Source organism: Delphinapterus leucas, chromosome 10 (assembly GCF_059928025.1).
Source record: "Delphinapterus leucas isolate spDelLeu-1000000601 "Yukka" chromosome 10, BTC_Dleu_Yukka2, whole genome shotgun sequence".
Classification (NCBI taxonomy): Eukaryota; Metazoa; Chordata; class Mammalia; order Artiodactyla; family Monodontidae; genus Delphinapterus; species Delphinapterus leucas.
In genome coordinates, this window is record NC_143138.1 from 29,395,693 (window position 1) to 29,421,795 (window position 26,103).

A 26,103-nucleotide genomic window follows, 5' to 3' on the forward strand; every position below is an offset into this window, starting at 1 on the left:
TTTTTGTTGACAAAACCCCACACAACATACAACGTACCATCTTAGCCATTTTTAAGTGTAAAGTTCAGCAGTGTTAAATATATTTACACTGTTGTACCACAGATTTCTAGAACTTTTCCTTTGGGCAAAATGGAAACTATACCCACTGAATAACAGCTCCCCTCTACCCCCTCCTCCCAGCCCCTGGCAACCGCATTCTTCTGTCTATTTCTATGAGTCTGACTTCTTTAGATCCTCATATAAGTGGAATCATATAGTACTTGCCATTTTGTGATTGGCTTATGTCATTTAACATAACGCCCTTAAGGGTCATCCATGATCATAGCACGTGACGGAATTTTTTTTCTTATTAAAGGCTGAGTAATATTCCATGCCCAATAAAATTTTTGGCAATGATGAAAGTGTTCTGTGTCTACACTGCCTAACATGGTAACCACTAGCCACATGTGGTTATTGAGCACTTGAAATGTGGCTAGTATGACTGAGAAATTGAGTTTTTCATTCCATTTTATTCTAATTAAAATTAAATTTATTCTAATTAAAATTAGACTGTCACATGTGGCTAGTGGCTACTACATTGGACAGAACAGTTCTAACTCGTGATTTTTTTCATTGCCACCAAATAACCTGTGTGTAAATGATTAAATCTTGTGACCATGACTATGGGCTGGGTTTTGTCTAAATTATTCTAAGATACCCATGAACTTGAGCACAGTTGGTTGCTAATTACATGAACTATGAACAAGGAAATTTGCTGGGTTGGTTCACTATTATTTTTATGCTGAAATACTCAGAGTCTATCTTTATATTAATGGTTCTAGGGTCCTTGGTTATTTGAATGCCCGTCTTTACTGAGATGAAAAGAAAACCTCAGTGAACTATAAAAGGCTGGATGTTAAATGCACCCAACTACAAAGTAAAGCAAGCCATGATTTTAAAATAGCCTGTGTTGAGTCAAATTTGATCACTTAGATCAAACTTAAACGTAGAAGAGGGTTCTGGAGAAATTTTCTAGTAGGTTTGTAAAGAGAAAAATTCACTAGTTCTGCAGTGGGAGTGGAAGTGATGTTGTCCCTGGTGGAAAAATATAACCATATGCTCAGGGCTTCTGAGGAGCCCAGCTAGGCTTTACCCCTGTGTGCATTTAAAAATGTTGGCTTGAATGACTTGTTTTTGTGCCTCAGCCTTGCATGGCGCACACGTCTAGTCACAGACTGTGACTCCAGCTGTTCTTGTCCTGTCCAGAAGCAGGAGGGGCCAGGGGAAGATGAGAGTTCCTACGCCCTGGCTCTTCTCCTTCTTCATGATCACCGAGGGCTGGAATGGCTTCCTGGGGGTGAGTTTGCGTACGTCCCGTTTTCTTCTCTACCACCTCCCCTCTGTCCTTCTGGCACTTTGAGCGTCTGTCACTCTCTAGGCAACTGCAGTGACAAAATTTCATAGACTTGGCATCAGAAGTGCTGGGTCCTTGTCTCAACAATACCAGCATTAGCTGTGTGGCCTTGGATGAGTCACTTCATCTCTTGGAGCTTGGATGACCTGACTTCAAAAACCGGGATCTTGGACAAAGCCATACTGGAGATGTTTTCGAACTCAGCGCATCCTCTCCTATGGCCTCTTTGATGGAGGAAAAGCATATAGATCGACATTAGCAGTCCTTGTTGGCCTCTTCCCTGTCTATACTCACTTTCCTTTTTTTTCCCCAATAACCTTTTTTTTAATTGAAGTAATAATTTACATATTTTAGTTTAGTTTACATAGTTAATTTACAATGTGTTAGCTTCAGGTATACAGCAAAGTGACTCAGTTATACATATATATATGTATACATATATATATTCTTTTTCAGATTCCTTTCCATTATAGGTTATTATAAGACTTTGAGTATAGTTCCCTGTGCTATACAGTAGGTCCTTGTTGTTTATCTGTTTTATACATAGTACTGTGTACCTGTTAATCCCAAACTCCTAATTTATCCCTCCCCACCTGCCCCTGTCCCCTCTGGTGACCATAAGTCCGTTCTCTAAGTCTGCGAGTCTGTTTCTGTTTTGTAAGTAAGCTCGTTTGTATCATTGTTTTAGATTCCCCGTATGAGTGATATCATATGATACTTGTCCTTCTCTTTCTGATACACTTCCCTTAGTATGATAATCTCTAGGTCCATCCATGTTGCTGCAAATGGCATTATTTCATTCTTTTATATGCCTGAGTAATATTCCACATCTATGCCACGTCTTCTTTATCCATTCATCTGTCAATGGGCACTTAGCTAGCTTCCATGTCTTGGCTATTGTAAATAGTGCTGCTGTGAACATTGGGGTGCATGTATCTTTTCAGATTGGAGTTTCCTCTGGATATATGCCCAGGAGTGGGATTGCAGGATCATATGGCAACACTGTTTTTAGTTTTTTTAAGGAACCTCCATACCGCTCTCCATAGTGGCTGCACCAATTTACATTCCCACCAACAGTGTAGGAGGGTTCCTTTCTCTCCACACTCTACTCACTTTCTTGATGCTTTCATCTGGGGTCATGGTTTTAATGTTCTCTGCATGCCAATGACTCCAAAATCTGTGTCTCCTTCTCACACCTGTTCCCCGAACGCCACACTCACCTATCTACTACCTACTTGGTATCTCCAGTTGGGTGCCAATATCCCCTCAACTTAATATGTCCAAAATTAAACTCTCGGTTTTTTCTCACCAAACCTGCTTCTCCTTGCCCATCTCAGCAAGTGGTATCACTGCCTCTCCAGCTGCTTAGGCAGAAAAATTATTATTACGCTTGACACTTCTCATAATCCACGTCTAAACCATTAGATCTTTTTTTCTGGTTTTCTCTTTAAAATATATCCAGAATCCAAACACTTCTCACCAACTCCATGGCTACCATCCTGATCCACACCTTCATCATCTCTCACCTATATTATCTCGGTAGCTCCTGAAACGCTCTCATTGCTTCGGTGCTTGTCTATTCCCAACACGGCCTCAGGATTGAGCCTTCTAAAAAGTGGAGCAGAGCACATCTTTCCTCTGTTCAGAACTCTCCAGCAGGCTCCCATCCCACTCAAGCAAAAGCTAAGCCCTTGCCACAGCCCAGAAGGATCTACAGGACCTGCCTCCCCAGAGATACTCTCTGACGTCACTTCCTGCCCCGCCTCCCCGACTCCACTTAGCTACTCTGGCCTTCACGTGCCAGGCATATTCTTATCCCAGGGCCTTTGCACCTGTTCCTCCCTCCTCCTGGGAAGTTCTTTCTCAGGGATCCTCACTTTCCTGCTTCCTTCAGGTTTGTGCTCAAAAGGTGCCTCAGCGATGTCCTTTTCTGCCCCCCTCCCCCACCATCCCTGGCTTGCATTTTAGATCCATGATTTCAGTTTATCTGGGAAACCCAACGAGGCCTTATGAAATACAATATGACCAAGGCTTGCTGTAATTCTTCTTCTTTTTTTTTTTCTCTTAACAGAGTGATGATGGCATCAAAACAAAGCAAGAACTCATTTTAAATAAGAAAAAGCCTCTAGGTGAGACTCCCTCAGATAGCATGGTACAGCACACCCTGGAGCCCAGAGAGCAGGGTTCAAATCCCAGGGGTGCTCCTGATGGGTTTTATGATCTTTGGCACATCGTTAAATACCTCAAATCCATAAAACGATAATTACAGTAATTCCTTGTGAGGATGAAATAATATAATAAAGGCATAGTATCCTGTCCCATAACCAGCCAGTAGCTGCTCCATACTCGTCCTTTCCCTCTTCACCTTGATCCCAATAATGTAATGAATGGCACAGACTTCAGTCTAGGAATGAGTTGTGGTCTGAAATTTGATTTGCGGGCCTGATGTTTCAAGCATTGTATATATTTCCTCATGGAAACAATGGTACACACAGATGGTGGTTAGGTTCCTGGGTCAGTCCTCAAAAGCCTTTTTACGGTGCCATGAATCTGCCATCCAGCAATGTGCTAATAGGGCCATAGACCTTACCACACTGTAGCAAGGCTACAATTCTTTGGGAAAATGAAACCAGAGCTTCAACTTGGAATGCCATGGAAAGGTAAAAGCACACGTATACATTGAACTGTTACCAGTGCCATGCACTATTCTAAGTGTGTTAGATGAATTAAATCCTCACAAAGATCCTCTGAATTAGGCACATTCTCCATCTTTATTTTATAGATAGTGAAACTGACAAGGCCGGTGGGTAGGTGGGGCAGGATTCAACGCCCAGTCAGTCTGGCTCCAGAACCAGAGCCATTCATCTTTCCCCACTTCCCCACCTATTACCTGCTTGGGCCTCCCCTTAGCTTACATCCCTTGGAGTAATTCCCAAGGCCGGGACAGAGTTTCCGGCCTTAAGGAGATGTGGGGAGGGGTGAGTTGGTGGCAACTACAGCAGGCAGGAGTCTCCTGTAAATGTCCCGGGACATGCTGCAGCTTCTGGATTTCCTTCTGAGAAGTCTAGGGATTGATCCAGCTGCTTTTCTTCCCTATACATCTCCCAGCTCCCCCAGACCCTTAAGAAATGGGACAGTCTCATAGAAGCTCCCCATCTCACCTGTGCCTGTAGAAAGCATGGTGCAGTCCTGAGAGATCTAAGGGATTGTAAGAGGTTTCACTGCCAGTGATAACAAAATGAGACCCAGGAAAAAAGGATGTTCACCTTTTGCCTCTTTTTCTCTGAGGCCCTTCACATTCTTAACCTGGGGTCCACAGAGGACCTTGGGAGGATCTTGAGACCCCATGGAACTTCATACAGAGTTTCATGTGAATGTGCCTAAGTGAATTCTGGGTGCGATTCCTCTTCTCTCCCAGCCCAAAACACCTAATGGTCTCTTCTTAGGGAAACAAAAGGTACTGCTCAGAAACGATAAGGTGGAGGTGAGGGTGCATCAAGGCTCAAGTAAGGTTTGGTTTGGTTTTACTCGTGCATTTCATCTCAGTATCAAACTCAGCTAATTAGTGGAACATTTGTACAGGAGAAGGAAGGGCTCTTTGGAGAGGAAAGAGGGGACTGGGGGTTTTATATCAGAGATACGTCCAGGAGACCAGAGCTGGGGGAGGAGGCGGGGAGAGTGACCAGGACTTTCTCACCTCTTCTCCCTTCAGTCTTGACCCTGAAACTTGACTCTGGATGTGACCTGAGAAGTATATAAAGTCAGGAGGGCGATGCTGGGGTGGGTCAGAAAGCACAGAGCAGCTGGCCTGGCCGAAGTCAGAGGAGAGAGGTGTCTTAGGCACCTGTGGACCATCTGATGCTTTGCTCGGGATGCTCATTTTTAGTCCATGTCTGGATGAATGGAAGCGACCAAGCCATGTCCGTGACCCTCAGGCTGAATCTGACAAGCGCTCCGAGGTCACTTGCTCTGCAGTATCTCCCTCCCAGCCTGAGAAAAGAAGCCTTTGACGGTCTCTCTTTCTCTCTAGGTCCAATCCAGGAATACGAGCTGCTGCTTCAGGTAGCCTATCGAGATTCCAAGGAGAAAAGAGACGTGAAGAACTTTCTGAAGCTTTTGGAGCCTTGCCCTGTTTTTGGGCCGGTGAAGATTATCAGAGCAAAGGCCACCACGTGTGAGTCAGTCTCTGGTAACTGGGAGTGGGAATGGGGAAGGTGGTGTGTGAGTCGGGAGAGGTTAGGTTATGCTGGGGAATCAATCATCCCCCCAATATCTGTGGCTGAAAAGCATAAATGCTTGTAAAAAATATCTGGCCAACAGCACTAATGACCACCACAATAGGGTTAGGAGAAGTTAAATGATTTATCTAAAGCAAGGGTTCTCAGAGTGTGGTACCCAGACCGACAGTAGCAGCAGCATCAGGGAACTTAAAAGAAATGCAGATCCCTGGCTCCATTCCAGACTTACTGAATCATACACTTTGGGATGAGACCCCTCCCAGAAGGTTCTGGCGCATGATCACGTTTGAGAACCATTTATTGCGCACCATTGTGCATATTTTCACAACCGTATGTGGTGACTTTGCCCCATTTTTTTTTTTTTTTTTGTCTATTGTAAAGGAAAGGTTTCTTAGTAGGAGTTTTAGGTCCAATACAAGCATACAGGATTGGTTAATAAAATTTTTCATCATGACTCTCAACAAAAAGGTTTCTCTGCCTTTGCCATATTGCTAACAGGGACTTTGGGGGAGTGATGCTAGGTGGATGGGAGCCTCCGACAAGACAGTGGACAAATACCATCTAGAACCCTTTAAATAACTCTCAGGTCGACATATCCTCTTCTGCTTCTTTCTCCATGTAAGTGGTACCGACTGGGCACACATCCTTCTTTTGGACGCTAGCCCCAGACACTTGATTGTTATGTTAGCTGGGTTTCTGATCCAACCTCAGTATCTATTGAGTGGGACGTTTCTTTAATCTTAAACATACTTGTTTCCATCTTGTTTTCATCCTTACAGCTTTTGGAGAGAAATATCTCTAGCTTTCGGTTCAGATTCTATATCAGAACCAAAGATGAGAACTCAACTATAGCCAATTTATTAACCAGGTCCCGTGAGACCAAGCTCTGTTTTTTTGTGCAGACTGTGGCATCCAGAACGGGGTCCTGCGCTGTGCCTGTGACGACGGCTACTCCTGGTTTCCTCCCTCATGCCTTGATCCCCAGAAATGCTACCTTCACACAGAGGGATCTCTCCAGAGCTGTGATTGTCATCTCAACAACCTCACCCAGAGTGTCCATTTCTGTGAGAGAACAAGTAAGTGTGTAAGGATACCAAGAGGGGAGCTGGGGCCCCTCCCACCTCCACATGTGACAGAGAGAGAAGGACCACCAGGTCTGTACCCCAGTGTTTCTCTTTGCCTCCCAGAGAAGAGCCAGTGTTTACAGGGAGTTGGAAGGGCAGTGATGACGTACCCTGCTAGGCTTGGCTGGACACAGCGAGAGCTCCGTAAGTGCAGAAAATTCAGAAATGCGAGCTGATGTTTGGGCGCTAGTTCAGCCTGGAGGTACATCCAGCTCACCTCGACAATTCTACGATCCTTCTGAGATTTAGGGAGATTCCCTGAAATTCCAAGTAGGGGAACAGCTTGAGTAAATAACGTTTTTCTTCCCACCTTCTGTTTACTTCTTTGGCCAACATCAATTTCCAGAAAATAAAAATTTAGAGGTGTGCAGGCAGGGAGGGTTGCCTAGTGATTACATTGAAAGAAATTCTGTAAATTGCCAACAAATATGTGTGTTGAATGAATTGCCAAAACCAAACAAAAGTTGAAAGTCTAGTTTAGGAGCCAGTGGACGCTGAGGGAGCTACTGCTGACTTAGGTTGATGTCCAGCGGATGATGGGGTGAGCCGCATGACGTGGGTTCCGACAGCTTGAAGGACTTTAAGAAACGTCCCCAAAGACTAGTCCAGTTATCTTGAAGCTCCAGATTTTGGTAGAGTGGAGCAAAGAGTGGAGGAGGACCTGAAATAGCCCAGCTTTCCTGGGTCTCCCTGGATCCCTTTCCCAGAACCACAGCAGTTCAGGTTAAGGTAACACTTATTTATTTATTTATTTTAATAATTTGATTGAAGTATAGTTGATTTACAATGTTGTGTTTCATTTCTGCTGTACAGAAAAGTGACTCAGTTTTATATACATCTATCTATCTACCTACCTATCTATCTATCTATCCTTTTGCATATTCTTTTCCATTATGGGTTATCAAAGGGTGTTGAATGCAGTTCCCTGTGCTATGCAGTAGGACCTGTTGATTATCCATCCTGTATATAATAGTTTGCATCTGCTAATCCCAGACTCCTAATCCTTCCCGCCTCAAGTAACACGTATTTATTAAACACCATTTTTATACCCAGATCTGGGGCAAATTCTGGGAGGTCACCGTGAGGCATTTCTCTTGCTGTCGATCAATTAGCAAGCTACCTGGGGAGGCCAGGCTGTTAACACATAAAAGAAGACAATGTGATCTCTTCAACAAATTTTGATGAAAGCCTACACTTTGAAAAGTGGTCCAAGTCTGATCCATCTTTGGGGGATACAAAGATGGATCAGACATGGATTACACTCACAAGGCGATTCCCAAAGTAGAGTGGGGACACACATTCATGAGGTGTGTTCACAGATAGATGTGTAGGTGAAGAGGCTGGAAGGGAGGTATGGATAAAGTACTGTAAGAATTTAAAGGAGAGGAAGACTCTTTTCATCTGGGGCCCAGGGAAGGTCTTGCTAAAGAGGCACATTTAACTAAGTCCTGAATGAAAGATACACAGGATTTGTCCATCCAGAGGTGGGGAATAACCTGTCCCAGAGGAGAAAAGCACCAGTGATGGGTAAGCAAGGGGTAAGTTGGAGTTAGCAAGTAGTGATTTTTTTTTTTTTTAATTTTTAAATAGGGACAATGTTTAAGCTCAGGGCCTAGACTGGGATAAGTGACTGCCTTTTATAACCACATGTGAGTGGCTACTCATTTACCTGCTTATAAGGTCATCTTGATTATCGCACTTTCCCATTATGTTCCAAATCCACAAAAGAGAATTCTGGTTTTATGGATGCTTCCTATATTACTTTAGGTGAACATTCATCATAAAAAGAAATTGACAAAAAAAAGAAAAAAAGGAGTTGAAGTACCAGTGTCAAATAGATGGGCTGAATTAGACTTCTGTAATTTTAAGCTATAATATATCAAGTGAGTAATTTTTATCTCTGTAAATTTCTTTTTATTTTCCATAGAGGTTTGGGGTACTTTCAAAATTAATGCAAGATTTACAAAAGATCTTTTGGATTCATCTTCTGCTATATACTCCAAATATACCACTGGAATTGAAATTCAAGTAAGCACCTTCTACTTATTACAAAAGAAATCATTGCCTAAACGTAAGTTCAGGTGTTTCCAATTCAACATATTTATTTAACACATATTCTTAATTTTTCATTTTCAATGAGTTATTACATAGCAGTTAATCACTCTGCCCACAAGTGATGTACTTTGAACATTTTCCTTCAAGGAGCGTTAAGCAATTGACTTCTTCCCATTTCTTTAGTGTTTAGTTTTGCTCATTTGTTAGGGTAATATTTAACCAAGCCATCTTGATTCTTTTCTTTTTTTTTTTTAAGTACTAAGGATCTTTATTCTCAGGTCTGATATTGAATCTGTGGCTGCAGGTAATGTCACTATTTTGAGAATAAAAGTTCCCACTGTCTTCATTCTTTGCAAGTCTTCAGCCACAAAGTTACACCTTATTCTCATAACAAGATAAGTGAATCAAGCCTTCTTGATTCTTTTCTGATTTTTATTTGTCAAAAGAAAGCTTTCATGATCTAAGCTCAATTGCTAACATTTGGGATTTGTTCCTTAAAGAAGCCTCTCTTGTTAGAGGCTAAAGAGGGTTACTGACCAAAATTTTGGACTTCATAATGAAGTGACATAAAACTACCTCTACCTAGGATGGTGGTTTAGATGTGGTCCTAACTGAAGACATGCACAAACATTTCGCAGGCAGATTCAGTTTAAGCATCTATTGAAATCAATGGCTTATTTAGGGGAAGGAGAAAATAGATTTTGGGTGAATTTATTACATTATCTGGCACCCGACCCATCCTCTAGTCTAAGCAGTTGGTTCTGCGTTCTTTATTAGCAACCTCAAAATTAAATTATATGTTTGTACGGAGGCGTGTGTGTGTACATTTTCTGCTATCATTTTAAATGTATTTCTACAACATGCAACTACCTCTCACCATATCTCTTTCCTTTTCTTGGTGCTTCCGTTGGTTATTTATTGTCTGCGACCATTTTTTGCTCAAATGTCTTTCTCGTGTGGGAACAAAGATCAACATATTGCTCTTTGCTCTCTTTGTAAAGCTTAAAGAAGCATACAAAAGTATCCAAGGTTTTGAGTCAGTTCAAGTCACCCAGTTTCGGTAAGTAATACAATCGTCTTAGAAGGGCATCCCTGGAATCATGCACCCGTCCTGCAGGATGCCTCATGCTCTTTCCAAGTGACCTTGACAGAAAATAAGTCAACTGCTTTTTGAAGTAGGATTCTTACTAAAACTGAATAAAAGTCTGTGGTGCTTTAAAAAATCTTAAGAAGAAAGCCTATATTCTCATTTAAATGCCTTTGCGAATATAAATATTAAATGGCATTCTCGAAGCTATGGATCAGAAACTAGAATTGGAAACCCGCATGGCTTGGAAGGAAGCAGGAGGACGTGGTGTGCATGCATGGGAAGGGGCGAGTGGTGGTGACAAGGGTTGTGGGTTGAGGAGGGATGCGTTTTCTCCTTCCATTAACACAGAGGGTGTGATGTTGTATAACTGGGGGCCAGAAGGGGCTCCTTGGGTAAAATATTATATTTTTGTGTAGATATCATGTATGCACCATAGTTCAAAGCCCAGTAGTCATTGTCTACAGCAAATAAAGAGATATTTAGTAAATTACCCTTTTGTTTACACTTTAATTCAAAAGTTATTTGGTTAGTTACCCGTGTGTGTATTGATTACCAGCTATTTATAGTCTGCTTGATAGAGGAAGTGACTTAGAGGTCAGAGAACTTAACTTCTTATATACTTTTTTCACAGCTAAAGAATAGCTATAGGAAATTTTCAGTAGCTTTTGCTATAAATATACTGTCCTGGACATTATCCTCTAAGCCCTCTCATGTACCTATAAAAAGGCTCACATGTATAATATTCTTTAAAATTCAGTGCTAGGAAAAACACTGCTTCTTTTTTCTTATATCAAGGTCTATATAATTAATCTAACTTATGTTTTTGAGTTTGCCATCATTGAATTCATAGACAGCATTGAAACTCAATCAACAGTTTTGTATTCAATATTCACATGTTTCTTTTCCTTGGTCCTGGTTTTCTATTTATATTTCTAATTTATATTCCATCATATATATATATATATATATATATATATATATCTTACAAACTGTCTCCAATAATTTGTAGACAAAATCACAGTAAAAGTAGATATAAGTCTATAAAATACAACTATTTTGGTTTTACTCTTTACATACATGATCTAAGGTAAATCTTAGTCTCCCACAGTCTCAATTTATTTATCTGTCAAACAGGACTGTTAACACCTGTGGAATTTGAGTTAACCTCATTACATAAAATGAAATAATAGAAAAATACTTTTCAAACACTATAGAAGGGCCGTATCAATGAAAAGGCATTGTGATCATCACAGCATAAAAGGGTATTTGGGTTTATTTATTGTGAGTTCAATGTAGTTCAATGTAGTGATTAAGAATTTGAGCTTTAGAGAGCCAGAGGTTCATATCCATCAATTAATAATTAATGACTTGACCCAACTTCTTTAGGACTCAGTTCTCTTATCTATAAAATGAGAATAACCCTAACCCTCATGGAGTTGCAGGATTAAATTAATCCATGTTATCTCACTTGCTTTCATAACTTCAAATACCATCTGTATACAGATGGGTTCTAAATTTATTACTTGACCTCAGCCTCTCCCCCAAACTCTGGACTCCAATATCCAATGCTATTAATATCTCCAGGTGATTTTCTAGTAGGCATGTCAAACGTAACATGTCCAAAATGTCCAACTGCCCCCCGTCATAAGCTTTCATCTCCTTCTCCCACTGTCTTCCCCATCTCATTTCCAGAGATGCTGTTCTTCTAATTGCACAGACCCAAATCTTAGAGCTATCCTGTCTTAATTTATTTTCCAATAAATTATACTTAATTATTGAAGTATAATTGACATACAGTGATATGCTCAAAACTTAATTGTATAGCTTTATTAGCTTTGACAAATACTAATACATGCCACCTCCTATCAAGACAGACCATTTCCATTATCCCCAAAGTTCCCTTGTGCCCCTTTCCAGCCAATCTTCATGCACATTCCTACCTCCCTACCAGAAATAACCACTGATCTTATTTCTATCACCACAGGCTGGTTTTGCTTATGCTAGAACTTTACCTAAATGGAATCATGTAGTGTACAGTTTTTTGGGGGGGCCTGGCTTCTTTCACTCAGCCTAAGGCCTTTGAGACTCATCCTTGGCTTTTTGAGTATCAGTGATTCCTTCCTTTTTATTGCCCAGTAATAATCCATTGTATGAATATACTACAATTTGTTTTTCAATTCCCTGGGGTCGTTCTTGCCTGGTTTCTTTCTCCCACACCCAAAATCTGCTCCCTTAGCAAGTCTTCTGGCTCTATCTTCAAATACAACCTGAAACTGACCAGTTCACTTCTCCCCCCCCCACACTGCTACTCAATCCGTTCAGGGCACCACCCTTTCCTTCCTAACTAGTTTTCCTGCTTCTCTGCTTCCTCCCTTCACCTATTTTCTACACAGCAGCCAGAGTGATGATCTTAAATTATAAATCTGATCATGCCATGCCTTTTCAAAAAGAATAAAACCTTTTAATAAAAGATGAAATTCAGACTCAAAGGCCCTGTTCCATCTAGCTCCTGGGTACCCCTCGAGGGTCATCTCCTATCCATCTCTCACCTGCTCATTGAATTTTAGTCACGTTAGCCTTGAAGTTTGTCAGACTCACAGGCATTTTCTTGCCTCCAGCCCTTCTCAGGTGCCGGCCACGCTGTACCAATTCTCTTTGCATCACTGGCTGTTTCTTTTCATCCTTCAGGTCTCAGCTTCAAAGATCCTCTGCACAGAGAAGCCTTTCCTGACCAGTCTTATTTAAAGTGGGCCTCACGTCTACTTGATATTCTTTTTTTAAAAAGATCTACAGGAAGAAAACTTTATTTTATTTTAAAAGTTGTATTGGTGTGTTGTTGATTTTCAATGTTGTCTTAGTTTCAGGTGTACAGCAAAGTGAATCAGTTATACATATACATATATCCACCCTTTTTTAGATTCTTTCCCCATATAGGCCGTTATAAAGTATTAGGTAGAGTTCCCTGTGCTGTACAGTAGGTCCTTATTAGTTATCTATTTTATATATAGGAGTGTGTATATGTCCATCCCAATCTCCCTCCCCCCACCTTACCCTCTGGTAACCATAAATTTGTTTTCTACATCTGTAACTGTATCCCTGAACTTGTCTCTCATAACACTTAACAAAATTTGGAATTATATATATATATAATTATGATTATATATATATATATATTTGGTGGTTATTTGTTTCTTATTTGCCTTGCCTTCTCCACTGGCATGTAAGCTCCAAGAAGGCAAAGACCAAATCTGTTTGATCTATTCCCACGGACCCAATGCCATCCCCACACAGAATAAGCCTTGAGTGACTGAATGAATGGATCTCATTTTTCTTTCCAAGTCATCACTGTAGAAATGGAAGCATCATTGCTGGGTATGAAGTTGTTGGTTCCAGCAACACATCTGAACTGCTGTCAGGCATTGGGCAGGCAGCTAAGAAGGCTAAGATGGGCCTGCATCAGCTGTTTCCACTAGAAGACAACTCTTTCAGAGTGTTCGGAAAAGGTAACACTGGATTCCTGTCCTCTGTAGGGAAGTAGATTAGGGGAGCCTAATTAGTAGATTGCATTATATATTGGAGATGTTCCCGAAACAGAATTGTTCTAAGACTGACTTTTAGTAGAAACAAGCAGCTGTTTCTCCTCCCGACCAGGATGAAACTCAATTTCAGCTCCACTATTTCAGACGCTTGCTCATGGGTCAGCTGACCTCCAGTTCTTAGTGTAAACGTCACACAAGACCGATTCACTGCAGGCGCTGATGGAAATGATTCAGCAATCGTTTCCTGGTATACATGCTGGAAGAGCCCTGGGGCTGATGAAATTCCTAAATCATAATCCAAGGGACCCAGGAGAGAAAGCATTTTTTCCAGGTCATTCACATACACCCAGACACACAAACACACACAGATATACATAGACACACACACCCTACTTCTTTTCTTCAGATGTTTAAAAAATTCTTTACATTCAGTTTTAAACCTCTCTTACCAAGCTTTGTGCCACTTTCAACATTTATTCAACAAATATTTACTAAGTATCCAAAGTGATTAGGCACTTAAGACACAGCAGTGGGGAAAAGAAACAAAATTCATAGCCCTTGTGGTTCTTCCTTTCAAGGCTTCCTCTTCGCAGTCCCAACGTGGTAAGAATATATTATGAAGGGCTAGCTGCAAGAGGAACTAGTGGCTGATCACGATGTGAGAAGCCTTTAAAGGGGTACAAAGTAGGACATGTCACCCCCAAATGGCAACTGCCCATCTTTTAACCCTGTCATGCCTGCTTTGTCCCATAGTGTCTTGAAGATTTTCTGGTTTTCTAGCATTCCCTTAAAGAGTGAAAATATTTCCTGGGAGGGATCACACCCTGTCTTACTTTCACCGAATACTTAACTATTTGATAGCCCATTAAATTCAGATTGTTGGCATAGATCAGACACCTGGAGGGAAAGGGGGCCAGCCTTGGGGAGGGTAGGACATCAGGAAAGGGGAAAAGGGGTTGATGGGGTGAAGCTGGGCATCAAAGACAAACTTCTCCTACTCCTGGGTTTTGTCTGAAAACGTGACTTAAATAGTACTGCTTTATGGTTTATAGAGAGTGTCAAAATATTCAGAGACATCTTTCTTCTTCGTTTCCATTCTTTCCCAGCCCAGTGTAACAGCGTAGTCTTTGGATTTGGGTCTACGAATGATGCGTATACTCTTCCCTGTAGCAGCGGCTACTCCGGAAGCATCACGGCCAGGTGCCAACCCTCTGGGTGGCATGTCCTCAGGGAGACGTGTGTGCTCTCCGAGCTGGAAGAACTGAAGAAGGTAAAAAAAGCACTTCCACCTTGCAGATTTGCCCTGGTTTTGAGTTTCACAGTGCGTGTCTCCCAGTGAGCGTGGCTGGGTGGAAGGTAAAATGTATCAATTTGTCTCATTGGTCAGAAGTCAGTGACATCAGACCCTGGGAAACCCAGGGAGTGTAGGCGTGAGTAATGAGTCTAGGTAGCAGCCGAGAACCTCAGAAACGTAAGATTGGGTGGTTTTGGGGGGAGGGTGCTGCAGAGGTGTGAATCAATGCTGAAGAGAGCTGAAGATGGCCTCTGAAAGCCTGGGAATCAAAGATCCAAGTGAAGGTATAAGTCAGAAGCTATAACCTTAGTACGTTTGTCAGAAATCGGGGCAGGGAATGAGTCAGCCATATAGAATGATAGAACTTCAGTGGCTCTCCAGGGCCATGTGCCTCACCAACTTCCTTCTATAGATCAGAAAAGGGGAGACTAAGGGGCTAGTGGTCCCTCTGGTAGCAGTAGTGTTGAACTAGAAACATGGTCACTTGATTTCCGGTCCAGTGCTATGACCTTCACATGATGCTCTCTTAGGAAGGTTCAAGTACTTAAGATGTAGTAGATAGAAAGACGGAAGCAAATGGTGAGGATTTAAAACCCAAGTCATGGAAGAGGAACTCCAGGACCAGCTCACAGACACTATCCTGCAAATAGTTCATAGCGAGCAGAACTTCAGTCCCAGCCAGAGACCCTGCTTTGGAAGCAGAGAACCCCACAGTATTCACCAAGGGACCGTGGAAGGCTTACTGCTCTCTTTCTGGACCTCAGTTTTCTCATCTGTAAACTGGGGAGGGAGATTGGAGCAGATGTCTTCTGAGGTTCATCCTTGTTCTTGCCTTCTTTGGCCCAGTTTCTGGACACGAATCGTAGCTGGGACTAGGTCACCCCAGGGTGTGAGGACAGTCAGATCCCAGGCGCCCTAGGCGGAAAACAGCTCTGTCAGCTGAGAAGAGTAAAAAGGAAAACAGGGGGGATCTGGGATCCTGGGTTGATGTGCTTTGAACAGAGGGAATATCCCTCTTGGCTGCCTTCCGAATTAGCTCAGTGTCGTGGAAGCAGACGGGAGCCTCAAGGAAGAAGTAAAACCCCAAATGCAGTGACCAAGTGTAGCAAAATCTCCACGTATGTCCCTCTAAATCCTCCATAGGGATTTCTCAGCATAGTATAATGGATATAACATAGGATTTAGTGCCAGGTAGACCCTACCTTTCCACTTCCTAGCTGGGTACTGTTCGGAAAGTCACTGAATCTCACTGAACATCAGGTTCTGTATAATCAGGGTAACAATTTATATAAAAGTGCTTCTTAGTGAATCTCTTCAAGTTTCAATTTCCTTAATCATAAAATGAAAATATCATGGTACCTCCTTTAAAGGGTAATGTAAAGATGAAATCATTGAATCCCCAGTAAAACGTTTAGCACACTGTATGGAAAATAAAAAGCACTGAATGAGAGCCATTATATCATTGTTATCATTGTTATATGATTATCCTACGTTATAATGCACCATACAAATGCTGGTTATTCGTGGCCATGAAATCTGATTTAAGTCTGATGAAACACAAGCATTTCATTGTTTTCTAGAACATAACCATTTCTATTCCTAGAATTTCAGTGTGATTGCCAGCAACGCCACTGAGGCAACCGTGTCATCCTTGGTGCAGAATCTTTCAATGGTCATTCAGCAAAACCCATCAACCACAGCTGGGGATCTGGCTTCTGTGGTGTCAATTCTGGGCAATATCTCATCCCTGTCCCTAGAAAGACACTTCAGTGTGTCCAGTTCGACAATGGAGGTAAGGTCTACCTGAGCTTGAATGGCTCACTTTAAATGCTCAATCTTGCAGGAGGAATGGCAGAAGCCCCAGTTGATGGGGTGCTGTTGAAAAGGACCAAAGAGCCATGGAACAGTCTTGACGTGAGCTTCACTGCTTCCTCAGCAGTGTCTAAGCAACCCCCGGGATCAATTATGTGAGTTCAAAGTGAGAGGGAGCCGCCTCCAGGCAGACTGCCTGGATAGCAGCTGGCTGAGGGGAAGGCGTGAGCCTCTGCCCTGAATGACGCTGAATGACACAGGTGCCAACTTTTTAATATTTAATATGAGTCGGCAGTTGTTCCTTCCCGTGGCTATAAGCTCTGACTTTAGTATATCATATTTAGTATATTTTAAGAGCTCCATTTTTGCGACTGGGGAATTCATGACTTAGTTTGGACATTTAAAAATTAACTTTAAAAATTACTCAAATGAGACATGCTCACTATAAGATATACAAAGAAACAAAAAGAAAAATAAGTGATATGTAATCTTGTCACCCTAGAATAGCCGCTGCTTACATTTTACGTGTCACCTCAGTGCCTAGAAAATGGACAAGGGACACATAGCAGGTACTCAATAAATATTTGTTAAATAAATATCCTTCCAAACACTTTGGATGTGTGCATTTTATATGTTAAAGCGTATAATATTTTACAAAATTGGGTTATATAATGTATATTGTTACATAATCACACAATCCTGCTTAACTGTATAAGATGAACATAACATCAGAGATAACATTAAGTGTGAATAAGTTAAACTCCCTGAATCAAAGATGCTCAGATTTGTTTTTTTTTTAAAGTCTGACTATGCATTGTTTACAAGAGACCAACTAAAACAAGATGACACAAAAAGGCTAAAAATAAAATAAAGGACAAAAACAGAGCAGCAAACACAAACAAAAAGAAGGCAGAGGTTGCTGGGGCAATAGGAGAAGCTCACTATGGGATCCCGGCCAGAAGCCACAGAGGGCTCAGTTAGGGTAAGACTCAGCCAGAGGGATAGACGCCCGCAGCAGATGCCTGGGAACGAGACCCGTAAGAGTGAGTGAGGGTCCTGGGTGAGAAAACGCTGCCTTTCAGGTGGTTTGGAAAAGGAACCTGGTTTTTGTTGTTGCTATTGTTTTTGTTTGTTTGTTTGGCCTTACTGCTTGAGGGATCTTAGTTCCCCAACCAGGGATCGACCCTGGGCCCTCAGCAGTGAAAGCGCAGAATCCTAACCACTGAATTGCCAGGGAATTCCTTGAAAAGGAATCTCAAACTGAGACTGACCCTTAAAACCCACAACAATTCAATGCTTCCTTGTTGCATGTCCAGTGTTTAAGGATTTTTGCTTTATATTCTCCTCTATTAAAGAAAAGTCATAAATACAAATGAATTAAAATTTGAACATTCATGACATGAATTTAGAACTTCTGATATTAGCAAAAAAACATGATATGGGAAAGCAATTACAAGTAACGTTTCACTCTTGGACCCTCAGCCTGAGGAGTCATGCAGTCCCGTTTGCCATCTCAGAAGGAAGAAAATGCACACTGCAGCACCCATTGCAGGATTCTCCTCCTCTCCTCCGAAGCCCCAGCCGGAGTATGAATTCCCGGGGGTGATCACCGTGGAACTGACATGATTCTGCTGACCCTCATTTCTTTCTTTCTTTTTTTTTTGCGGTACTCGGGCCTCTCACTATTGTGGCCTCTCCCGTTGCGGAGCACAGGCTCCGGACACACAGGCTCAGCGGCCATGGCTCACGGGCCCAGCTGCTCCGCAGCATGTGGGATCTTCCCGGACTGGGGCACGAACCCGTGTCCCTTGCATCGGCAGGCGGACTCTCAACCACTGCGCCACCGGGGAAGCCCTGACCCTCCTTTCTTAACCCAATGCTTCCACTGCGTGGAGCCCCAGAGCTGAATTTCATTGCTGAGTTTTAATGTGGTCCTCAACTGAGCCAATTCTCTGGGCCATTTTCCTGAGCTTAAGACTAACGACTATCCACCCGTAGTCCTCTGATCTGTTTACTCAAAATCCAAACTGACTTTCACCCTTGTATTTCAGAATGTCATCAGTATATCTGACCACATCCTTAATTCTACCTCGGTAACCAACTGGACAGTGTTACTTCAGAGAGAAAAGAATGCCGGGTCCCAGGTCCTGGCGTCACTGGAAAACATCAGTGTTCTGGTCCCTTCGACAGCTCTGCCTCTGGAATTTTCTCGAGAATTCATTAACTGGAAAGGGATTCCAGCATCCTCAAATCAAAGCAATTTGGGTTACAACTATCAGACTGAAATGTTCCTAAAAAACCCCTCCATTCCCATCAGAGGCCATGCATTAATTAGGTCACACCAATTCCAGGAGCCCCTTCCAGAAACTATCATCAGCATGACCTCCTTGACCCTGGGGAACATTCTACCTGCTGCCAAGAATGGAAATGCTCAGGTCAATGGGCCCGTGATATCCATGGTTATCCCAAACTACTCCATCAATGAAATTTTCCTGACTTTTTCCAAGATAGAATCAAATCTGAGCCAGCCTCATTGTGTGTTTTGGGATTTCAACCATTCGCAGTGGAACGATAATGGCTGCCACCTAGTGAATGAAACTCCAGACTCGGTGACGTGCCGCTGTACTCACCTGACCTCCTTCTCCGTGCTGATGTCACCCTCTGTCCCCCCTGACATTGTTCCCGTTGTGAAATGGATCACCTTTGTGGGACTGGGGGTCTCCATCGGAAGTCTCGTCTTATGCCTGACCATCGAAGCTCTGTTTTGGAAGCAGGTCAACAGAAGCCAAACCTTGCACACGCGTCACATTTGCATGGTGAACATAGCCCTGTGCCTCCTGATCGCAGACATCTGGTTTATTGTCGCTGCCTCCGTGCGCACCACGGCGAACCCGTCTGGAGTCTGCACAGCTGCAGTGTTCTTTACACACTTTTTCTACCTCTCCTTGTTCTTCTGGATGCTTCTGCTCGGCTTCCTGCTGGCTTATCGGGTTATCCTGGTGTTCCACCACATGACCACGCCTTTGTTGGTGGCTGTCGGGTTCTGCCTGGGCTATGGGTGTCCTCTCATTATATCCATCGTCACCATTGCGGTCACACAACCCAGCAATGGCTATGAAAGGAAAGATGTGTGTTGGCTTAACTGGTCCGATGGGAGCAAACCTCTCCTGGCCTTTGCGGGTCCCGCCCTGACTATTGTGGCTGTGAATCTGGTGGTGGTCCTGTTAGTTCTCACGAAGCTCTGGAGGCCCGCTGTTGGAGAAAGGCTGACTCAGGACAGCAAGGCCACTGTCGTCCGCGTGGGGAGGAGCCTTCTCGTTCTGACCCCCCTTCTAGGGCTCACCTGGGGGTTTGGCATAGGAACAATGGTTGACAGCCGGAATATGGCCTGGCACGTTATTTTCGCGTCACTCAATGCATCCCAGGTGAGAGCGGTGAGAACAACTTACTACATCATCGGGTAATTGGAATAACTGTAGGGAACTGAGGATGGGAAAACCACTCTGGGGGCGATCGATCTCATTTCCCTGCCTCTAGCAGGACTATTGTAACCCAAATTGCCTGGCAACAGTGAATAGAAAAAAATAAAATAAAATAAGATCCAGTCTTCCCAACAGTGATTCTCACACTGAAGCAGAATTTTGGGCTTCTTCCGTAATCCATTCCAGGGTTTTAAATCTGTTAGAGTTCACATAGCTAACGCTAATCTCTCTTGCCGTTGACCCAGTCCTCTTTGTCTTGTGCTGATGTCTGTTAAAGCACACAGGGAAAGGGAAATAAATCCAGAGTGCTTTTTGAGTCTGAATGGTGCAGAGGAAGTCCCTAATGTGCCATAAAGCAGGGCCTGGCCAATTGTAGGCAGCACTGTCTTTGTAAATAAAGTTTTATTGGAACACAGCCATGCCCATTCATCTACATAGGGCCTGTGGCTGTTTTCCTTACACAGGCAGAACTGAGCAGTTGTAAGAGACTGGATGACCTGCAAAACCTGAAATATTTACTCTCTGGCTCTTTACAGAAAAAGTTTGCCGAACTCTGCTGCCAGGGATGGGTTTTACATGCCACGATCAGAGAGTATTCAGAGAGTAGGTGGGCAAAGCAATCCTTAGGTTTTGGTGAATCTGGAAGAGAGCCTTCAGTCCTGGTTCAAGAAATATTTGCCGGGTCTCCTCTGGACAACGACTGAGGGTAGTGGTGGTTAAACGTTTGAGCTCTGGAGTTAAATAGCTCTGGGCTCAAATGAGTCATGCTATCCAACTGTGTGACTGCTAACAAATTATTTAATTTCTCTATACCTTAATTCTCTCTTAATTTCTCTATACCTTAATTCTCTCATTAATTAATTAATTACCTGTAATATTAAGTACCTGATAATATTATTAATATTAATTAATATTATTCATATTAATTATCTGATAATATTATTACCTGTATCTTAGAGTAAATGTGAAGATTAAATGAGATCATTTAGCACTTAGTGCAGTGCCTGGCACAGAGTAAGTGCTCAGTAGGTATCTCCTGAATCCAGTTGGTTCTCCACCTACTGCAACAAACCAGGGTACATTTAGGTGGTGGCACAGAGGGCAGTCATGGAGAGCACACGCCTAATGGTGGCAGGTTTAGGGAAATGCTGTCCAGGGCCCTTGGTGACACGCTGTCTGAACAGGCACCAACTGAGGGTCCTCTGCCTGAGAGGAGAATTTCAAGGTCCAAGAAAGACTCTGCCAAGGGTTACCCAAGGGCTGGATGGACCTGATGGAAAGGATGCTGATATAGTCAACTTCCTCTACTTGGCCTTGGGGTCGGACTTCAGTGACTGCTGACATCATAGACGCTTAGTTAACGTTTGTTTAATGCCTAAAGAAAGACTAAGACATAGAAGCAAATGGAAGTTCTTTGTTTTGGGTTTAGGATAACACAAAGGGGAAAATGGTGCTCCATGTGTGTTTCAGACTTTATTCACACAATAATTTAATTATATGTTCAACCAAAAAAAAAAAGTTTGTGTACTTTGTGTTAATCCAGGCATCGTGGAGTTTACACAGTATCCTTACCTTCAAGGACAGTCAACAGGGGGACAGACAAGGAAATAATTTCAATGTTGGGGGATATAATAGAATAGTAATACATATAAATGCTTTCTTTACTGGAAAAGGAAAAGATAATACATGTGGCTTATTCTTTTTTTTAAGGGCTTTTTCATCTTATGTTTTGGAATGCTCTTGGATAGTAAGGTATGTGTATTCATTTCTCTCTTTCTCCTTTAACCCAGGCACCTAGTCCCTCCCCTTCAGTTCTAGGGCCCTTATTCATATACAAGAAGTTAGACCATGGGTACCTGCATAATAAAATTCTATAATTTCACAAAAGGCAGGTTCCGTCAGGAGACAAAGAAACTAAACACTCATTGCTGAAAATAGAGCTGTAGAGAACTAACCACAACATATAATGTGAACATTGTAGAAAAAAAGGGGAAACTTGTTTTTACTTCTAAATTATGATTTGGCATAATTAACCAGCAGAAAAACTTTCCTTAGGGGTGAATTCCTTTTTTGCTCCTTTACTTAATTTATTCATTCACTTAGAATATGCTGAAAGGCCTATCTATTTGTATGTTTCTAGAATTTTATGTAGTAAATATTACATCACCTCTAAATTAAATAGAATTCCTAATGAAAGATGACCAATGTAAGTAAAAGATAAGAGAAAAATACTTACACTTCTTTCATTATTTTTCCAAGCTTTGAGCAATTCTGCAGAGAGGTAAAGACAATAAGCTAAAAAATGTAGCCTCTGTTTTAATAAGATAAGGATATTTTATAATTATCATAATTGTTGCCCATGCCTCCAAACCCGTGTTTACAAAGAAGCAATTTGCCTCCTTCTTGATTGGACCAAATAATTCTGTTGTTTGCACCATTCACTTGATGAGGACACTCTTCACTTCAAACTTCGATTTAGCCATTATTGCCAATTACTAATGTCTAGAATCTGAATTATTATGGTTTTGGGGACTGTTGCTCTTTGTTTCATTCTAGATTTGTTTACAGGTAAAGAAAAGAAAGAAAAGAAAAGAAATCCTTCCATCCACATGCTTATCGTCTATTAAATGCTTCCGGGAAATACTACTACTAAATAACAATTACGCTCTTCAGTTTTGTTCTTTTTTTAATTTTTTTTGTGGTACGCGGGCCTCTCCCGCCGCGGAGCACAGGCTCCGGACACGCAGGCTCAGCGGTCATGGCTCACGCCCAGCCGCCCCGCGACATGTGGGATCTTCCCAAACCGGGGTACGAACCCGTGTCCGCTGCATTGGCAGGCACACTCTCAACCACTGCGCCACCAGGGAAGCCCTCCCGTTTTGCTCTTGATTTGCCTCTGTACGATTGCCTATGTGTAGCTCCTCACTATTTCTTTTTTGCCCTGTAGCTGCGACAGCTGCTACTCAACAAGTTGTCTCCTTTAAGCTTTTGGAACCAAGCATCAAAGGTAATCATCTCCTGCAGCCGTGGAGGCAATTCGTGAAGTTCCAGTTTTGCACTTTTTTACACAGTCCCACGGCAAGCCCACTTTTTTGTAAACCCCTTGAGTTTCTGTCACGTTATATTCCTGGTATCTGGCACGATGTCCAGCACGTGGTCAATACTCATTAAAGAGCTGTTGAATGAATGAGTGAATGAGTGAATGGATGAATGGATGCAAGGGTGTGGAAAGCTTCAAGGATGCTCAGGCATGGGGTCTGTGGTGCTCTTGTGAGCAAATACGTTTCAACGGTGTTGCTTGTTATAGTCTGACTTGTCTCCCAATATCTAGAATCAGTAGGGTCCTTTTCTCTGCCTGCCTGTCTAGATCTCCTGCAGACCACTTTTCCTTCTCCAGAAAATCAGACGGGGAAGCCTTCATTAATTTCTAATATGTAAAATGATCTTTATGAATTTTCCCTTATGCTGGTGTACCTGACTTTGTCACTTGCAATTTTAGCTCTTCAGTCTACAAACTGACAAGTTTGTATGGAAACAAAGGATTCTTGTTTTCATTCTTTGCCACAAAAGTGCAATCCACTTAAGGAACAGTATAGTTAGGAACAAAAGTACTTGCCTCTCGGTTTTGTATTTTTGACGTTAACTCAGACTTTTATCTTTTAGCAAGACACGGAGGACCTTTCAGAAAGGGTTCTAAAGCAGAAATTTCTGTGTGTGATAAAAATCAGCCGATTTAAGTGCATGAAAAACTACATGGATATTTAGAGATTCTTAACAAGGGATAATATAACGTTTTGAAATTAAAAAAACAGTGAGGAAATTAGCCTCTGGCATTTTTATAAAATAATTTTCCTGGGTCTGCATTTCATAGGAGAGGGCTGTGGGTTAGGAAGCTGTGACCTCAGGAGCTGGCAGACCTGATTGTATTTCTGACTCAGTAACCAGTTGGCTGTGTGACCTCGGGAAAGTCACTTAGTACCTTTTGGTTTCAATGTTCTCAAGATGTAAAAATTAAGTGTTAGACTAGTTACTCAAAGCAGAAGTTCTAATATTCTGTGATTTTGATTTTATGTCTTGAAGAACTAAAATCCCTTGAACCAGAAAATGTGAAACTAATGAATCATTCTCTACTCTTAAGAAAAGGAGGGAGTTACAGCATGTGTGACTGCATTAAAGTCAAACCTTTAGTTAGTAAAGCAAGACAGGACACTCCCCACCCTACAAAGCAGGAAGTTAGAATTTTTCTCACTGGAAGGCCAAAGAGAGAAAAACACTGAAAAGGAAAATACACCAAAACCAAAAGTAAAGACGCCTGACAGTGGTTTATCTCCCTGTTTTTATTTATTTTATTTTTTATTTTTTAATTTTTTATTTTTTTGCAGTATGCAGGCCTCTCACTGTTGTAGCCTCTCCCGTTGCGGACCACAGGCTCCGGATGCGCAGGCTCAGCAGCCATGGCTCACATGCCTAGCCGCTCTGCAGCATGTGGGATCTTCCCGGACCGGGGCACGAATCTGTGTCCCCTGCATCGGCAGGCGGATTCTCAACCACTGCGCCACCAGGGAAGCCCTATCTCCCTGTTTTTAATGTAAATTGTTGACCTTTTTCAGAAGGCAGCAGTGGTCAGTGAGGGCTTTGCATCTTCTGGATTTGTACCCCTTCTCCAGTTTCACTTTCAAATTAGGTGACAAAAATGAGATTTTGTTTTCTGGGTAGGTGGCTCATTTGCTTTAAAGTAAATGCACATTTGGCAGAAGAAAAATTGAGTATTTGTAATCTTCTGAGGGAGTTTGAATGAAAAAGCAGGCACCTAAAAGAATACTTTGAATGCCTAAATGACTTGGTTTTCTTTTGTGCAGCAAAACTCATCAGATTCATCTGTCAAACCCAGATTCAAAAAGACTTTCAACCCATTCCAACACAAACGTGAGTTACAACAAACCAAAGGTTCTAAGGGGTAGGAAGAAAGAACATGAATCCATCATGGGCAACTCACTTTATAGAGTCCAATCAAAATTCTTTGGATTTCAGATAAAGTTCAAGTGTCGGAACTTGAAAAAGCATATTTCCCTCCCAAAATGCTCAATGGGCTCATCCAGAAGCTTTGGGTCCTGTTATCACTGCCACCAACCAGCCTGAGGGCTTTTAATAAATCTCTTTACCTTTTTGGACCTTTGTTCCTCATCAGTAAAAAGAAAAACTAAGAGATCACTAAGCTTCCTTCCAGCAGTAACATTCAGTGATCTCAAACCAATCTCGTTCCCCAACGTCTGAAAATACGGTGCTTCTCTTCTCAAATGAGAGATGTCTGACAAATGTAAGCTTCTATGGCATTAATAAGATGCTGTACACCCTAACCTCTTCCTAACACTGTCCAGAATTGTAAGGAATTGCATAGGCTTATTTTCATTTTGGTCTTATGCTTGATTCCAACATAGTAGCAATAATTCTTATCCTCTTTTTCCTCTTTTAGGCAACTATGTACTTTCTTATACTGGAGAGTCCTCAAACGACATCACGCTAACTCAGTTTTCATCAACTGAATAAAACCGGGAACCCTAAAATCAAGGAAAATTTTTTGGAGCAAATTGACATTAGAGCTAAATGTCAGTGAAGAAATCATGCTCAATATTCAATGGATTTTTCTGATTTCGGAGTCTGAGAATATAATAAGGAACTCTCAGCAGTTTCATGACAGCCATCTTTATCTTCAATTAAATGGAGAGATTTACTTCCATGGGGTTTGATTCAAAGGAAGTGCTTCATAAATGTAGAAGATTAAGTTTTTGTCAGAAATTATGTCAGTTGTACTAGCCTCTCACTGTCACAAACTATGGTTTCCTTTTTCATAAAATAGCATTATTCATGTGACATTTCTAATCACCTGAATTGGAGTAAGGAAATGTCATGAAATCACTTTAGATGCATTGATGGACCATGTTCGCTTTCTTATAAAAAAAAGTCACTGGTGAAATTTCCTAGAGAAAAGGCGTTTTCCTCCAAAAACTTCCAGTTGGATTTTATGCTTGTTTTTGTTTTTTAGGTACAGTCACTGAACTTTGAAAGTTAATCAGAA

At 42.0% G+C, this 26,103-nt stretch overlaps 1 protein-coding gene across 1 annotated transcript; it reads left to right on the top strand.

Annotated features, from left to right (window-relative positions):
* Positions 1-512: 512 nt before the first annotated feature.
* ADGRF1 (adhesion G protein-coupled receptor F1) lies at positions 513-26,103 on the top strand. Its single transcript, XM_030759713.2, has 14 exons — positions 513-1,336; positions 3,465-3,522; positions 5,424-5,567; positions 6,534-6,707; positions 8,683-8,783; positions 9,812-9,870; positions 13,240-13,403; positions 14,546-14,709; positions 16,337-16,525; positions 18,597-19,970; positions 21,738-21,779; positions 22,975-23,034; positions 24,887-24,953; positions 25,501-26,103. Exons 1-14 carry the CDS (start codon positions 1,268-1,270, stop codon positions 25,572-25,574), a joined length of 2,739 nt encoding a protein of 912 aa, XP_030615573.1. The 5' UTR covers positions 513-1,267; the 3' UTR covers positions 25,575-26,103.